The 18840-nt window shown below is 41.7% G+C and overlaps 1 protein-coding gene across 4 annotated transcripts; it reads right to left on the bottom strand.

The window, feature by feature from the left end:
- Positions 1–12939: 12939 nt before the first annotated feature.
- On the bottom strand, positions 12940–17694 carry Med7 (mediator complex subunit 7). Of its 4 annotated transcripts, XM_005071892.4 has the most exons (3): positions 17384–17500; positions 14743–14915; positions 12940–13895 (listed from the first exon to the last, which is right to left on the bottom strand). In XM_005071892.4, exon 3 carries the CDS (start codon positions 13876–13878, stop codon positions 13177–13179), a length of 702 nt encoding a protein of 233 aa, XP_005071949.1. In that variant the 5' UTR covers positions 13879–13895; positions 14743–14915; positions 17384–17500; the 3' UTR covers positions 12940–13176. The 4 variants fall into 4 exon arrangements, with proteins under 4 accessions (XP_005071949.1, XP_005071950.1, XP_012970162.1 ...); XM_005071893.4 differs by lacking the exons at positions 14743–14915; positions 17384–17500 and adding an exon at positions 17558–17694; XM_013114708.3 differs by lacking the exon at positions 14743–14915 and having other exon boundaries at positions 17384–17520.
- Between the last annotated feature and the right edge of the window lie 1146 nt (positions 17695–18840).

Here is an 18840-nt window from a genome sequence, read left to right as displayed (position 1 = left end):
AAGAAAGGAGGAGGAGAGGAGAGAGAATGAAGTTAACATTATATTCCTTATCTTTACATGTTTGATTACTTTGATGTCAACTGAGAGTTCAGGTATCATCCTCAGTGTAATACACCTTAGAATGTAAACTTATTGTATCTACTTGCCTTGTTTATAATGGTATTATGAGGCAAGGAAATTATCAAGACACCATTACAAGTGGTGCATGCTTGCAATTCCAGAACTCAGGAGGCTGAGTTAGGAGGTTCAGTGAGAATGAGATCAGCCTGGGCTACATAGGATGCCCTCTGTTAATGAGACCAAATAAGTTGTGTCCGTAATCTATGCAAAGCTCCAAAAATCATTCTGACTTTGACTTTCAAACTTTCAAAAGCTTCCATTTAGGAAACACACACTTCCTTTGGCAATGGTTCTTGTCCAGTATGTGGCTAGAGCTGAGTGAATTTCAATATTCCATCCCATCTCTGTTCCCCTGGAGGAAAGGGAGACTTTGAATATGAATTTTCAGAATATGTTAAGTTCCAGCCATGTCATTATGACTAAGGTACCATGTCAGACACCAGCACTCTCAGCCATTGGAGAATGACATTTATCTAGACACCTTCAAAACCAAAGGTTTCCCACAGAGGGAAGTCAGCTCCCAGACTGGGAGATTTCTGAAAACCCAGTAGGTTTCTGCTATGTCAGCCCTTCCTAGCCCTGTCACTCACCTTGCCTCAGATGTACTTACTATTTTTAATTTTTATTCCATTTTACATTCCAACCAAAGTTCTCCCTTTCACCCCTCCTCCCAGCCCACCCCCCATCCATTCCTCCCAACAGGTAAGGGTTCCCATGGGGAGTTGGCATAGTCTAACACATTAAGATGGGGCAGAACCAAGTCCCTCCCCCCTGTGTTAAGGCTGAGCATGGCATCCCCTCATAGGGAATGGTTTCCAGCAAGCTAGTTCATGTACCAGGGATAGATCCTGGTCCTACTGCCAGGGGCCCCTCATTTAATCTAAATATCTAACTTGCTCAGTATGTGAAGCTCCACAGCACCACGGAATGAGGGCTACTTGGTATCCTCATTTTACAGTACAGACAAGAGAGACTCAAGGAGAATGGCTGGTCCCAAGGCACATGTTCAGCAATTTAAAGTAAGAACAAGTTTCACTCCTCCAGCCCTACACTTGCACTATAGACTATGTTGCATGAATTAAATGACCACTACTAACAACTTTTGGAAAGTATTCAAGTATAATGGAGAGAGGGTTAAACATGAAGCTGAGGGCCGTATTCACTCTGCAAAGGCCTTGAGGGACTCCCAAAGCTCCAGCCTGCAGTTCTGTGTCTTCTATTCAATGGCAGTCCCTAGAACTGAGACCAATTTTTACTGCCTTGCTTTTTGTTTGGCTTTGTGTTGTTTAACATGAGGTCTGATGCAATCTAGGATGATCTGGAACTCTCTATGTAGCCCAGGCTGGCCTCACACTTACCATCCTCCTTGCCTCTGCTACCCAACTACTAGCATTAGAAATATGTTCAATCATGCCCATTTCTTTGAGTAGCTCTGTAATACACTGATATACTTATTATTATTATGTATTATTAAACCATTATTATTTTATACTGTATATTTTATATTGATAATATATTATTTGTTATTCATAAAATTGCTATTAATTTGTTAAAGTACAGACATGAAAGAGTCCTTTTTCTATTTGTGAATATGGGACTCATTTCTGATTTTTTTCCATATTAATGTCTTTCTTCTTAACTTCTTAGTGGGTTTTTTGTTATGCTAAACACACACAATCAGCATCATAAATGGCTACATTTAGCAATAAACAACATGGGAGGGGGAAACAGAAACACAATAAAGCCCTCTGTATATACTTTACAATTTCCACAGAACAGAAATTGAAATTATCTCTTAAACAAGTCCTTGAGGGCGTTTTGCCTATACATCGGAGTATTGCTTAAAGCAGATAGTGAACACTTTGAGTTATTTATTTTTTTAAAAAGTAATATTCAATTCATTTTCTTTTCATCATTGTTTTCATTTTTGCTCACTTATCATTTTGGTACAGAGTGCCAACATGAAGGTCAAAAGACAGTTTGTTGGAAACAGTTCTCTCCTTCCGCCATGTGGGTCCCAGGGATCAAACTCGGATCTTTTTGGCTTGGTGGTGCCTTTACCCTCTGAGCCGTCTCTGGACCCTAGTCCATTTTCTATTGTGATGACACTCCGACGAAGTAACATAAAGAAAAGAGTTTTAGCTAGGACAGTTTTGGAGGCTCGGAGTCGTGGCATCAGTACTGGCTAAGCTCTGGGAGGACCTCATGGAGGTTGGCATCATGATGCTGGGAAAGTATTCAAGAGAGAGAGAGACCATGTGGTGAAGCAGCAAGCCCGGTCAGGAGGCTGGCTTGCTCTCCGTGTGACAGCCATCTCTCAGGAACTAACTTGTGTCTGTAATAGCTACTTTCAGTCCCCCTAAAGATGGTGTCCTCCTTGAGGTCTACTCAAATTCCCCTTGAGTCATCTCTTGAAAGCCTCATCATCTTTCAATATGTAAACTATCGAAGAACAGACAGCATCCAGGCCAGCTACATGTTCAAATGGACAAACAGTTACAGGAATATGAAAAATATATTCCTTGTTCCCACCCCATCAAGGTCAGAGGTCAGAGGTCAGAGGACACTCCCAGGAACTGGTTATCTCTTTTCACTGTAGGTTCCAGGAATTGGACTTGGATGGTCATGGATGCACAGAAAATACTTTGAACCACTGAGCTGCCTCACCCTTTTCTTATTTAGACAAAATTGTATATCACATAATTTTTATCTCTTGTATCTTTTTTGTCTTTTATTTGCTTAACTGAGTTTTAAAAAAAAACATAGACTTGATATGCCACCCTCTCAGACTTCAATGTGCATCTCCTTCCAAAACTAAAAAGGAAGCCCTTTTGTGTAGCCATGTACCACTGCTACTCAAAATTGCTGATGATTTTCTATACCTCACATGTTAGACTGTAACCAAAATATCTCAAAAATATTACTTAAGTGATTTATTCTCATCCAGACTTAGACAAGGACAAGGCATCTACATGGAGCTGGTTGCTATGCCGCAGTCTCTTTTAATTGATGACAATCTTCTCATTTCCCAGTCACTCGCTGGTTCTGTAAACCACATCTGTGTGAAATGGTCTGCATTCTGGGCTTGTCTGCTTCCTGGTGGTATCACGTACTTTAGTTCCTGTTTCTGTCATGGTTCCTGCAAGGGAAATTTAGCTCTAGAGGTTTAGTGAGCTTCAGGTTGATTTTTTTTAAGCCTCACAGCTTGCTCTGAATTTGATCTTGCAACATAACTACCTGATTGCTGCACATCTAAAGATGCCAAATTGGCCAGCCCACAGCTCCCACACACTAGTTTCTGAAAACCTGTATCTCCTGTAGTGTAGTCTCATCTCTTGCTACAGACACATTCCTCTGCATGAAAATAAATTAAATGTGGTTTCTCATGCCCATAGTCTCAGCACTGAGGTAATTGAGTCTTGTATCATGAGTTCAAGACTACCTTGGGCTACGTTGTGAATTATAAGCCAGAATGGTACACAGGGAAGATTGTTTAATGTCTTCACCACAAAGAAATTATAAATGACCTAGAAGCTAAGAGCAGGAGAATTCAAGTCTAGTATGCATAGCAAGAACTTGTCTCAAAAGAGAAATGAAAAAAGAAAAAATCAAAACAAAACCAAACATTATAACCATCATCAACAACAAAATACATATTTTAACACTTAGAGAGAGGGGGAGAAAGAGAGAGACAGAGACAGAAAGACAGATAACAAAACAAAAAGGGGAAAAGAAAGCCAGACATGATAGTGCAGGTCTGAAATCCTAGCTACTTGGGAGACTGAATATTGCAAGTTCAAGGTCTTTCTGGGTTACAGAGCAAGTTTATGGCCAGCAAGAGTAATTTAGTGAGACCTGGTTGTAGAATATCAGTTAAAGATGTGTTACATTTGTTTACGCTGTGGAACATTTGCTTAAGGATCCAAAGATGTGTTCATTCTTTAGGTTGCATTTGTTTAACTCTGTGAAGCTGTGTTACTTTGCCTGTCTCAAATACCTGATGGTCTAATAAAGAGCTGAATGTCCAATAGCAAGGCAGGAGAAAGGCTAGGTGGGACTGGCAGGCAGAGAGAATAAATAGGAGGAGAAATCTGGGAAGAGAGATGGAGGAGCCAGAAAAGGAGGAGGACATAGGGGCCAGCCATTGTAGGGGAAACACGACTCCGCCATTAGCCATGTGGCACTCTAAAGACACATATGGATGTGGTAATGAAAGGGCAGAACCGCGCCGCTAACCACACCCACTTTAGGCATGACTAGAGACAGGGCGGTGGAACTACACCACTAGCCAGGCCCACTTTTGGGCATGGCTAGGGACGTGTAAGGAGGAAAGAATAAAAGACTGAGCAGCAGAACCTCTCGCTCAGCTCTCTTTTCGGCTTCCAGTTTGGCAGCGGAAAAATACTCGGCTCATCTGGGTTGCTTGTTTTTCTCTTGTGAGTAATTTCTACAATAAATACTTACCTATATATTCTTAATAAGTGTGCCGTTTATCGTTGGAGTATCAAACCATCCAGGTAAACAGTAAGCCATGGAGTAAGAAGTAAAGAAAGGTATACAGAAATATAGAAAGATAAAAGCCCAGAGGCAAAAGGTAGATGGGATAATTTAAGAAAAGCTGGTTAGAATTTAGCCAAGGCAACGCTGGGCATTTATAAGAAAGAATAAGCCTCCATGTATATTTATTTGGGAGCTGGGTAGTGGGCCCTCCAAAGAGTAAAAAAAACTAACAACTGCAAGACCCTGTCTCAAAACAAAATGTTTAAAAAGAAAACGAGGTCAAGTGGGTCGTTCAGTGGTATAGTGCTTGCCTAGCGTACATGAGGATCAGGGTTCAATCATCGAATCCATAGTATACATCCCCCAACAAGACGAAATAGCTTGATTTAAATATTAAAAATCACAAGGCATGCCATAAATATGTAGGGCTTTTATGTGTAAGTTAAAAAGAAGTAGAAGCTTTAAAGTCTTTTTTTTTATTTCAGGACTACGCTAGGGATGTAGCTCAGTGGCAAAGTTTTTGCCCAAGGCCATGAGTTTGCTCCTCAGCATCATAAGAAAGTGAGTGAATGAATGAATAGAAATAAATAAATAAATGTACATTCCAGGGCCAGTGGATGCTGGAAAGCAAACAGAAACATGTCCTAGAGAACCTCCATGGACAAAGGAAGCAGGCTTCGAGATTCATAAGCCTGCTACGATGATTATTTTTGATTACCAACTTGATGGGATTTAGTGTGTCTGTAAGAGAACTCCTAGGCTACAATAATAGAGGTGGGAAGATGCATCTTAAATACAGGCAGCACCATGCCATGGATGGGATCCCATTCTGAACAAAAAGAAGAATGCAATTTGAGCACTAGCATTCGTTTCTGGCTGCTTCCTATGAATGTAATGAGACAAGCTGCCATGATTTCCCTGCAGTGTGCTGAATAAACTGAGCTAAAATAAACTTTTTTTCTTCTCGTTGTTTTTTTTTTCAGGTATTTTATTGCACCAACAGGGAAAGACACTAATGTGACTGTCTTTCCAAATAAATGTGGATCTTGGACTAGAGATATAGCTAGATAGGTAAAGTGCTTGCCTGGCATGGATGAAGCCCTGGGTTTTATCCCAAGGATCCAATAAACCAAGTACATGTTTGTAATTCCAGCACTTAGGAAGTAGAGGAAAGAGTATCAAGAATTTAAGGTCAGTCTAGTATACATGGGACCTTGTCTCAAACAAAGAAACAAACAAATTACATATTCTTGTTCTTAAAAGAGAAAGAAGGGCATGCTTCACAAGGTCTTGAACTTCACAACATTAAGGAGATGATAGCGATCTCTTGTACTTACTAGTTTTTATATCTCGTAATTATGAATGGACGATAGAGAAATTAAGCTTTGGGTCATATTCAAACCTATCCAAAAGTACTTAGCACCCTCTCCAGTGCTCTTTACCCAGAAGCACAGAAAACAGTGGCCCAGTGAGGACAAGTTGTCTTCTGAGCTGTCGCATTCACTGGTCAAGAGGCTTCTATGGGAAGTCTATCTAAAAAAGCAAATGTCCTCACCATGGAAATGAGAGGGCTGTGGACAGAGTACCCCTCACCGGCTCACTCAGGCTCCAGCCATGCAGCTACAAAGGATGAAAAGTGTCTACTGGTGAAAACATTCTGCTGTAGTGTGATTCACTGTGGGAAACCCTGTTTATAGTTTCATCTTGAAAATGGAGATCCCACTATTGCCCACAGAGGCTGTGCAGAAGGGAAGTGGTGTGACATATCCTTTATACTGCTAGCCAGCATGGCTTTCTTCTTTCTGACAGCTTACTAACAGCTGTACAGGTTCAGCTGGCTAAGTTCCCATTCTCTTCAGTTCATAGACACGCTCACCATCCATCAATTCTGATGAGGTACCTTTTATGTTTTCATTTCATCTTACTACTTCTGGTCTTCATCCAAGTTCTGTGTGCTCATTTTTCTCTGATCAAAGACATCCACTTTGCAAGACCATGCTTAGCTGCCTTCCAAAGTTCTTGTTCTCCTTTACATGTCCATTGGCAGAAAGAATTCTGTTACTTCATGCCTTTGCCAAAATCTTCTTGTCAGACAATAATTTTCCAATAAAAGGCCTGGACAATGATTTCATAATATGGCTTTAAGGTTTCAAATTTGTTTAATGGAAGCTATAATAGATTGTTGCATAAACACAAATTCACTACTCAATCATACAAAACAATATTCAAGTAAACGTGGACTAAAAAATACAGCCCACTCTGCTACAGCCCATTTGATGCCTCACTCCAAGTCATCTGTTCTTTCCTGACCGCAACACTTTGCTTCTATAGGTAAGTATTATCTTTGATATTGCAATGTAATTTTGTAGTGATAAGGTTTTCTGGCAGTCTTATGAATCCAAGCCTGGCCTCTAACACCCTGTGTATCCTTGAACTCCTCTTTCCTTCACCTCCCCAGTGCTTATATTACAGATATGAGCCACCAAACCCAGTGCTGGGGATCAAACCCAGGGCTTTTAGCATTTTACACCATCATTTCATCAACCGGGCACACCACCGGTCCTCTCTGTCTTCTAAAAGTTTCACTACTTACATATGAATCTCAAAGTTATGCTTACAGTTCTTCTTGGTTTTCAACAATTTATGAATTAAATCATGTGATCTATGGTGTTTTGCTATCTATTTAGCTGGACAGTGTATCTGTAAGATCCTCCCTAGCTATTTGTATCCTTGTAGGTTGTTTGTTATTGGAAAGTCTTTCTGGGAATGGATATACCTCAAATTGTCTATTCCCTTGATTTTCTTCATTTTTGAGAATTTCATATCTATTCCCCATTTTCTCCTTCCAACTTCTCGTTATCTTCAACAAGCCTCCTTCACAACTTCATGGGGCTTTTGTTTTGTTTTATTTGATAACCCATTTCGTCCAGTTAGTGCTGTCCTTATCTGTATGGGTGTGAGGCCATCCAATGGAGCATGGGAAAACTTCCAAAAACAGTTGATAGTTCCTCTCTTAGGTATCAACTGCCAAAGACTACTCTCTGAGGAGTGTGAACTGAGACCAACTACCCTATCTATGCTGCAATTTTGACTGGCTTGATCTTGTGTAGGTCTTTTTACAGGTCTCCACTAATGCTGTGAACTCATGATTGAACAGCCATCTCACCTCCAGAGGACAGCATCCCACACCAACACTCCTTCCCATCTTCCCACTGTTACATTCTTTCTGGCCCTTCTTCTGGAATGTGCCCTGATCCTGGGTGTGAGGGGGAGTCATTAATAGAGATGTCCTGTTTACAGCAGAACACTCAGTCTCTCATTCTCATCATTTTGACCCTGTTATATGTCTTTCTGTTTGACTGCTCCCCACTGCAAAAAGATGCTTCTCTGACCAAGATTGAGAGTAGCCGGGGTTTGTTGACACCAGGACCTATGCTAGGCAGATGGAACCATTCTATTTTTTTAAAGTGGTTTTTACTAGGTTTATATATATTTTATTTAACTTTTTACACATATTATTCTCAGTTCCCTTTCCCTCCCCTCCTCCCCCTACCCCCCACCCCCTATTCCTCTAACCCCCCATCCCATTCCATCTCCCTTCTGCTCCCCAGGGAGGGTAAGGCCTTCCATGAGGGATTTTCAGAGTCTGTCATATAATCCCGGGCAGGGCCTAGGTCCTCCCCCATCTGTCTAGGCTGAGATAGCATCCCTCCATGTGGAATGGGCTCCCAGAGTCCATTTGCATGCCAGGAATAAATACTGATCTATAAATAAATTGTGAGGCCTCTTCTCTGACACCCAAGTTCGGGGTTGGGGGGAGTGGGTCTGGATCAGTCCCATGCTGATCTCTCAGTCATCAGTCTGGGTTCCATAAGTTCCCCCTTGTTTAGCTCAGCTGCCTCTGTGGGTTTCGCCAGCCTGATCTTGATTCCTTTGCTCACTAGTCTTCTTTGCAACTGGGTTCCAAGAGTTCAGTTCATTTTTTAGCTGCGGGTGTCTGCCTCTGCTTCCATCAGCCATTGGATAAGGGTTCTAGAATGGCATATAAGGTAGTCATCAATCTCACTATCAGGGGAGGACATTTAAGGTAGCTTTAATGCCAGTTGGTGTCATTTTTGTAGATCTGTGAAGATCTCACTAGTGCCAGATCTCTCCTCCAACTTATAATGGCTCCCTCTATTATGGCATCTCTCATCCTTCTCTCCTCTACTCTTGCCCTGGCTCAACCTTCCTGCTCTCCAGTGTCCCCCTTTCTCTTCCTCTTCTCTCCCTCTTTCTCCCATCTCCCTCTCCTCTCCCCTCCCCCCTGCTCCCAATCCAATTAGGAGGTCTCCTCCCATAACCCTTCTCGGGATTACCATGCTTATATATGGATTTTAGACATGGAGCAGGGGATTGCCAGCTACAATCCCACCGATAGAGAGTCTGGGAAGCAGGGAGGACCCTAAGAGGGATATGCATGGTAACCCGGAGAAGGGTTATGGGAAGAGACCTCCTAATTTACTAGGTTTTAAGTACTAGGGTTAAGATATGAAAGGTGTTCAGGAAGAAACTAAGGCATACCCCTGAACATGGGAGTGAACTTTTCAAAAGAGTTGTTGTCCCTTCTGTTTTAGATGTTCCGTTGTTTTCATTTCAGTTACCTACAATGCCACTCTGGACATTGTCATAGATAAATGCTGACATTCATGAGTCTGGAAATCCACCCTCTTATCCACTTCACCCTCCAGAATGCTGAGATCCCAGGTGTTAGCCAGCCACCAGTCCCAGTTGCATTATGGGTGTGTTTCAACAGCCATCGGTGATTTAACAGATACCAACCAGATACGTAAAGACCTAATTCAGTTCACAATGAGGATAACTGAGCTTATATAAGCAGTGCCTCTAGGTTTCATTTTGGTTCTCGCTGCAACTGTCTGCAGCCTTACACTTACTTAAGTAAGACTGCCACTTGCTGGCAGCAGCATCTCATTACAGAATGAGGGCTGTCCTTAAATCTCTAATGGTAAAGGTCAACAGAAGACGTACACAGTGTACACTTGCATGGAAGTACACTCTTCCCCATAAGTATATCCAAGTATCTGCAAATGAAAAATACAAACCGAAGCTGAGTGTGGTGCCACCTTCCTGGAATGCAAACACTCAGGAAGCTGAAGCAGCAGGATCACTGAAAGTCTGGTCTACACAGTGTGTTCCAGACCTGCTAGGGTTACATAGGAAGACCTTGTCTCAAAATAACAAAAATAAAATAAACTTTTAAAAAGAGAGTGGTAGGAAAGATACTAGCTGACGTCCATAGCTTTCTAAATACTACTGCATAATACACTGTAGCTATAAAGATTATTTTGTCTTTGTGTTTTTTTCAAGACAGGGTTTCTCCTGGAACTCTGTAGATCAGGCTGGCCTTGAACTCAAGAGATCTGCCTGCCTGTGCCTTCCTTGAGTGCTGGGATTAAAGGTATCTACTACCACCACCTGACTTGTTTTTTCTTTCCAACATTTTTATTTCTGTAGTATATTTGCTACTATTATCAGTGTGTGATGTATGTAGAAGTCAAAGGACAACTTTCAGAGTCCATTCTCTCCCACTACCACGAATTCTGAGCAAGCACCTTTACCAATTGAGGCATCCTACTGTCACTACATTAGTATCTCTGTGATAACACTTTGAGATTTAAAACAAACCATGTGGCCCATCAGCCAAATTAAACCTAGTGTTTGATTTTAAATTCCCACAGGGAAGAATTTTACATTTAAGTGGCCCCAAAACCCAAAAGAATACTTCACAAAATACTTGAATAAATGAAATTCAAATTGTGTTGTCTGTATTTTATTCCTATTGTTTATATAAAAGTTGGAATTGAACATAGTACTTTCATTTACCTATTGTCTATGACTGTTGTCGAGCCATAGGACTCAAGTATATGAAACAGAAATTGTATGGTCCTCAATGCCTACTAACTGGATTTACAGTAAAAGTTTACAACCAAATGGAGATGAGAAGGAAACTTTAAAAAAAAAAAAAAGAACCCCTCCAAAAAAATTTTTTTGCCAACTTCTTACCCCACATAGGTTCCAGTCCCAGGAAACCATAAACTTGAAGCTTCAGTTTTCACGATGCTTAAGAACAGTATTGACCAAGAAAGGTTTTTAGATAGTTACAAACATTAACATCTTCTCAAGCTACAGATGTCTTAACCAATACATTATGCCTTAGTATGTTCAAAAGAAGCCATTCTTTGAATCTTAAAATGTGTTCTCTAGGGTCATGCGGTATTTACAAGCATGAATTTCAGTATTAAAAAACTGGAATAGCGCTATTTCCATATATGATTTAACAATATGACAGATAGAGGACTGTGAATGATGTTCAGTGCTTTGGCTATGAAACAGAATACTGGGATTAAAGGTGTGTGGTAGTTTGGATGTAATTGGCCCCCATAATCTCATAGGCAGTGGCATTATTAGGAGGCATCACCTTGCTAGAAGAGTGTCACCGTGGGGGCAGACTTTGAAGTTTCCTATATTCAGGACACTGCCCAATGTCTCAGGCCACTTCCTCTTGCTGGCAAGATGTAGGACTCAGCTACTTCTCCAACACCATGTCTGCCTGCACACTACCATATTCCACCATAATGGACTGAACCTCTGAACTCTAAGCCACCCCAATTAAATGTTTTCATTTATACGAGTTACCTGGTCATGGTGTCTCTTCATAGCAATAGAAACCCCAAGTAAGACAGTGCACCACCACCGCTTGTCATGGAATACCTATTTTCTAATCTAATTCTGCCACTTATTAGTTGTATTATCTTGGTTGCATCAAGCTCTCTGAATCTGTACTTCATTATTGAGTGAAAATAAGTTCAGTTGTGGATAACTTTGTATGTGATCAGAACAGTGTTACCAACACATTATACATGCTTGCAAAGGGATAATATGGGCAAGGTGTTCTGAGCATGCTATGCTGGAAGCAAGACTCTTCTGAGGGCGCTATAAAGGCTAAGTGACTAAGACACAATCTTACCAAACACATACCAGGAAAAAAAAGTTGAGACTGAGGAACAGCTGCTCAATAGCAGTGTCTTTAGGGAAATCCTATATCCATTTGTGAAGGCAAAGAATACACATTTCTCATAGAACTGGACTATAACCATTTAAAAATTGAGCTCTGAAAGCTCCAGGGCTAATATGACCTTGACAGAATAAATCCTTTTGCTCAAACCAGAGACTGAGAAGTTTTATGCACTTCCCTAGGAAACCAAGTGTATTACATCTATCTATGGGTGGGTTTTTAACTTTGAGGTTACATCAGAATCACATGAAAGGCTTGTTCACACTGTTTTCAGTTTTTGGTTCAGGTGTGGCATGGAAACTTCCATTTCTAATAGGTCCCCCAAGAGAAGTTATGTTACAACTCATTTGAAAATCATTAGTCTACATTAAGACAATGACAGGCAGGCAGCCTTTGATAACCAAGCTACCCTCTTAAGACCTTGTTTCAAGAGGGATGAATTAGAAAAAAGTGCAAAAGTAAAAAAAAAAAAATCCGTTCTCCAAAGAAGTCTCTTGTTCACATAAATTAAACTAGCTAAGAAATGGAGCCGTTCTGTTATTCAAAACAAGGACTCAAACTTAACTTTTGCCATCTTAAGTAGAGTATAGTCAAATGGCCTCACATGGAGGTATGGCACTGTGTGGGGAAATGTGGCACATGGCTGGCCAGCTACATCTAGGCAACATATCTCAAAAGAAAATAAGAATATTTGGTGAACATTTAGCAGTTTCTGTTACTAAACCTTTTTCCATTACAAGCTTTCAGACTTAAGACCTGGGGTCGGCTTTAAAGGAATAATGCAGGGACTGGAGAGATGATTCAGTGGCTCAAAGCACATACTGAAATTGTACAGTACCAGTTTGGTTCTCAGCATCCACAGAAATGGCTTACAACCACCTTCACTCCAGCTCCAAAGAAGCCAACACCCTTCTAGCCTCTGCAGGCAATGCATCCACACTCACATAGACAGCTAACAAAGGAAACATAGTTAGCACATAAATATTTTAATGACTAAAATGAACATAAACTTAAGTAACCAAAGACTGATTACCTGACTGGGGGTAGGGGAAGTCCCTAGCAAATTTTCTATGGAAGATAAGGAGGAAGAAGGCTGTAATACTGAGTTTGTAGAACAGTCATCAGGAAAATAGTTCCTGTATTGTTTTGGAATAAATCTAAACATTTTATAATTTCACACATACAGTTTGATGCCCTTTATTAGTCTTAAAGGAAATAACTCCCCTGTAAGAATGACAATTCAGTATTACTTAAAATTTTTATTCCACTTCCAAAAATAGGACTATCCCATTCAATAGCAAACATTCTGTTTTTTTATGATCATTACTCAAATATACTTTCTTGCCTATGCTTACTGTTAAATTATCACCTACAGCATTTCAATTGAGAAAAGTCCATTTATATCGTTAGTTATACCTCTTAAGACTGCCCAAGAGAAAATAAACTAATATATGACACCACTCACTAAAAGAAAAAAATACTCATGGTCTTTCATTCATTTCATCAACTAGGACACATAAGGCAGCATCTTTCTCTATAATCTGGTCCCTCCTGTGACCTGAATTTTCTCTTTGTTGTTCATTCTGTCCAGTACAATTGCTGTTATCATCAGTATCCATTGGCTCAGTCTTAACTCTCATCCCTGCTTCTGAATGGGGCAAATCATCAGGCAAAGAAGCAAGGCAATTCTGAATCATTTCAATTACTCGTTCCAGGTGTTTCTGAAACCTCTCAGCTGTTTCAAGACGTTGCCGTTTCTGGACCTCCATCATGACTCTCAAGGTCTCTCTTGCTTGGTGGGGTCGATACTCGTTTATAAGATGATGCACATGTACGAAAAGCAGCTTAAGGTCTTCTAGCTTCTCTTCTCGTTTTATACTCCCAGGGCTCCTTATTAAGATATCCAAAAGGTCCAAGAAATTAATCAGTATAGACATATTGAGTTTTCTCAGTTCTTTCTTGTGATCAAATTGCATAGGATGAAGCCGTTCAATGCCCTGACTTTCCAAAGGGCGAATGATAAGATCATCACACTGGAACTGGTTGCCAAACATCATGTAACTGTCTTTAATAGGAGGTGGAGGCTTGGGAGCTAAGCCTTCCTGAATATTTTCATCTGTATATTCCTTGATGTACTGCATCGGAGGTGGTGGGAGCGCACTCACTTGCTGTGGTTCACCCATTGTAGACAATCAAGAACCTGAAGAGATAGAACACAGATTCAGAGCAGAACCATGCAACACTACCCCAACCCCCATGAGTGACTTCAGAGCATGCTCTTCCTTCTTCTGACAGGATAGGGTCCAAGACAAGATGATCTCAGATTTAAAACCAACATCTACAAAAAGGGAATGGCCATCAATTATTTTCTAATTAAAGATTATGTTGTTAACACCCATTTTATTTTCCTTTATGTCCTTGGTGCTTTCAACAGCAGTTAAATACACAAAAGTTATACTTTTTCATATATAAAGACAACCTGAGCCGGGCGGTGGTGGCACACGCCTTTAATCCCAGCACTCGGGAGGCAGAGGCAGGCAGATCTCTGTGAGTTCGAGGCCAGGCTGGACCGACAACCTCCAAAACAATACAGAGAAACCCTGTCTCGAAAAACCAAAAAAAAAAAAAAACCCTGAGAGAATTGGAAACTGGGGCAGCACCACAAATCAGTTGGGTGTCTGCTGAGGTAAAAGAAAGATAACAGCCTACAGATAGATGTGCAGAGTCTTGTTTTAGCTTTGTGCCTAGGATCTTCTGTAGACACCACCCCCTTCGCATCTTAGGGGGGGGTGTCTGTGCAGCAGAGACACCCAGAGAGGCACACCATTCCAGCAGAAGGCAGGTACCCATAATTATTGTAATGGCACTGAAAAAAACAAAAGAAAAAAACTTCCAGAGGACAAAAGACCCCAAAACCTGTCAATTTTTCAAAGATAGACCCAGGCAAAGTATACTGAAAATAAAGGGGTGTGGTGGGAAGGAAGAGGCTCTTATGACAGCTGTCACTGTATCATGAAGCTTCACTGATGAGGAAAAAAATTACCAACCTATGACCAGGGCAGCCTGGTCAACACCAACTTCGAAGTTCAGAAGTACACTGTGAATTCAGACCATATTATCTTTACGCTTCCTGATGGTAAGTATACCTTGAAAATTGAAAACTTGTTGGCCAGTCAAGACATGTGTGCTAATTTCACCCTAAAAGAAAGAACAGGTGACCCTGGCAAAGGAAGAGAAAAATAAAGCAAAGCTATGGCTTCATGCAATGAAGGTAACTGTGATGATAGTCATGAAATAATCTCTAGCATCTAAATACACACTCAAATCAAGGTATGCAGACTGTCCACGAAGGAAATTCTGAGAACACCAAGCAGTGTCGCTTGGAAACCTTACAGTTATTTGAATCTCTTCAAGTCCCTATCACCTGCTAAAGGGCACTCTGGTCTGCCAGACTTCATGTGACTATGAAGAACCTGTTCTGCCTGGTGAGGAAAGAGGAATGCCAGGGTTAAGGGCTCACGTGTTCTATGTAAGCTGACAAATGGAAAGCATATGAAATGGGAAGCAGTCAGTCAAGTACACCAAAGGTTCGGCAGAGAACTGAACTCACTGTTCTTTTGAAACATTTGCTCGAAAAAGGGCCTAAACTGTCATAGATGTGGTAGTTCACACTATAGAGCAAGACAGCTGTGAGTTCAAGGCCAGTTTGGGCTACACATTCATTTTTGGGTCAGCCTGTGCTAAAAATACTATCTTTAAAAATACTATTTTTTTTTTAAGTATATGAAGTTGGGAGTGAGATATGGTGATGGTCTTCAGGGTATAAGGGGGGGAAGGAGTGGGTATGATCAAAACACATTGTGTGTGTGTGTGTGTGTGTGTGTGTGTGTGTGTATAAAATTCTCAAAGAATCCCTGAATCTGGGTGTCAGTGAGGAGGCCTAGGGAATCTATTGAGCCTTGGGCAGCAGATCAGTACCCATCCCAAGTATACACACGGACTTTGGACTCCCATAGAACAATGTGAGGTGCACTCTCACCCGAACTCTTGGGGAAGGGTCTAGGCCCTGCCCTATATGAAATGACAGACTATGCACACCCCCATGGAGGGCCTCACCCTCCCTGGGGAAATGAGGGGACAAGGGGGGGGAGGGCTCAGGAGGAAGGGAGGGAATGGGAGAGGGACCTGGAACTGACTTGTGAAGCAACCTTGTTTCTTATCCAAATTTAAACTGGAAAATAAAATTTAAAAAAAATTCTCAAAGAACAAAATATATATTCTAAAAACTAAGAGAAAAGGGTCCAAATCTGGGGTGCTTTTGTATGGTACGCGATATACTATTTGTCATGACTTATTTTGGGGGGGTGTATAGGCCTATGTTGGAACCCACTCTGGAAAAAAGGACACTTATATGCAAATGTCATATGCCTTATTTACTACTCTTTCCCACAGTGGAACTACCTATAGTGTTTATCAATCGCATATCACAATAACTTTTGCTTTCTATTGTGCACTAGTTTCCAAAACCGAACACTTAAAAGACTAAACATTTTGACAAAAACAAAAAAGCATTGTTAAGTTTCACACTTCTATTATCCAAGCTTAGTATAGTGCAGTTTTATTACCACATTAACATTTTATATACTTTCCAAATAATTAAAAAAAAACAATACTGCAACACATATGGTCAAGATTCTGCTATTCCAATTTGAGTTTAAGTGTATTATCCAATGAGGAGATTCCGGAGTGCTTTTTCACACTGATCTGAATTTCAAGATACACCATCCATCTACCAACATCAACTGGGGCAAGTAACATACGGGTTCTGTACCAGTAGCTTGGACTATGTTAAATCTGAGGGCAGCCACTTCAAATTCTTCAGATTTCCAACTGTTTGGGCCCCCCACCCACCCCCACACCTCTTCCCCTGAGTACTTCGGTATATACCTAAAACACGAATGTTCTCTTGCAATAACAGCCTAATTTCACCCACTGAGGGCTTTTGAAATTGAGGCTCTGTGCGTCCCTTCCCCACACCTGCACCAAACCCGCAGTTTCCCAAAGGCTTCCAGTAAGTGACTGGCACCGGTCATTTACACCGTCGTTTCATCTTCACAACGACACAACTATTCCCAATTCGCTTTTAGAGACAAGAAGCCAATTCCCAACGTGGTGCATTAGATCAAAAGGCTGGCAAACGGTACGGCGGGGCTTCTCACCCTGGGTTTTTTGTTTGTTTCTGTGCCCAAGTACAAATCCCCGAACTCCACTAAGTTGCCAAGCTGCCCGCGGAACAGCCTGCCCCAGGACAGGATCCGCCCATCACCGGTTTAAACTGAACTTTTCAACGCCGCTGGAGGTCGTCATCTACTAACACTAGCAAAACTCGTTCGCTTTTGGGGGGAAAGCTTCGCAAGCTCAGAGACCTGGTTCACTTTGTGCCCTGTACCTGGGACCGCTCGAAAGTCTGGTAAATGGGGAATCCAGATCCGCTCGTGGTCTCCCCCACCCCCGCCCCTGCGCTCCCAACTGGCTCTTCTCATTTTACCAATGGCGAAGGGGGACAGTCTTGGCTAAGGCCACGACAGTTTAAAAGTCGTCGGCGTGGGGACAAGAACTCGGGTCTCCCAACCTCCAGCCCCGCTCGTCCCGCACGTGGGAAGCCCGGGGAGGGAGCGCTCGGCTCACCTTCGGCCTCCGGCAGGCTCCGCTGAGCGACGCCTGGGGAAGGCGAGCCCGGGCTTCCCAGGATGCCCCGCGCCGGGCCTCGGCGGCGCTCCACGCCCGGAGAGACGCAGAGCCGCGGGGGCGGAGAGACAGAGAGGATCAGGCTGCGGTTGCCAACCGCGGCCGCCCGCTCACCTCAGCGCTGGCTTTTCCGGTAGCGACTTTTCCTCAGCGCAGCAGAAGCACAAGTTCCGGTTGCCTTCTCAGGAAGAAGCCTCTGACGCTGGTCTTTAATTGGCTACCAAGGCTGTCCAAGCACAGGTCTTACACCCGCCCTAAAGGTACTGCGCATGCGCACTTCTGCATCTCCCGCTTCTCCCGGGGCTATCTCAGGCATCCCCCCACCCCTGTTCCCTTCCTCCCTCCCGCCGTGCTCTGGGTAGCCTAGGTCAGGTCTGGAGAGTACCTCTTCGTTCATTTTGTCAGTAAAAGAAAATACTATCTAATAATTCTATTCCTCGCCACCCCCACTTTTAAATGAGACTCTTAGAACTAAAAGGGAATCCACTTGCCTTATTTTTAAAAATCAGAAAATACGGATAAGCAATATATTAAAATATTCTATCAATGCTAACCTCACCATCAAAAATGTTTTTAATATAAGATCATACTCCTTAGCCGGGCGGTAAGGCAGAGGCAGGCGGATCTCTGAGAGTTCGAGGCCAGGCTGGACCGACAGCCTCCAAAACAATACAGAGAAACCCTGTCTTGTAAAAAAAAAAAAAAAAAAAAAAAAAAAAGATTATACTCCGTGATATGCATACATGTATATAAATATTTGCAAATATATGGTATACTTCTGAACATGATTAAGAATAAAATCCTAAACCTCCATTTCTCCCCTCCATTCACTTTTATTTTCATTTAGGAATTCAAAGATGTCTATTATAATTCTTCCACAAATTGACAAGTGAAAAAGATTAATTTGATGTAATTTTTTTTTAATGGAGGGAGGGAGCAATTCCACTGTGTAGCTCAGGCTGGCCTCAGACGTCCCTTCCCAGCCTTGGGAGAGTACAGAAATGCACCATCAGGCCCAGCAAAAAAACTTTCAGTTTAGGGTTTTGTTTTCGGTGTTTTGTTTTTTTCCACAAGAATTGTTAATAAATGTCCATGTTCATGGGAATCTTAAGGGTGCATGCTGCATATTAAAAGATAAGAATGTTCTGGTAAAACAGCTCTGCTTCACAAACAAGATCCTCCCAGTTTCTTTCTTTAAATATGTGGAGAATTGCAGGAATAAAAGTGAAGTACAGTCTACTCATCGCCCACTTCAACACCGTTTCATCTCTAGTACAGGATGCAGCTCTAAAAGGTGAGGCCTCTTTATTTCTACATATACCCATAGAATTATTATCTTATTGAAAGTATATTACGGGTCATTAAGGGAATAAAGCTGATAGAATGAATATGTATGT

Source organism: Mesocricetus auratus, unplaced genomic scaffold (assembly GCF_017639785.1).
Source record: "Mesocricetus auratus isolate SY011 unplaced genomic scaffold, BCM_Maur_2.0 Super-Scaffold_100007, whole genome shotgun sequence".
Classification (NCBI taxonomy): Eukaryota; Metazoa; Chordata; class Mammalia; order Rodentia; family Cricetidae; genus Mesocricetus; species Mesocricetus auratus.
This window is presented reverse-complemented; position numbering and strand designations above follow the sequence as displayed.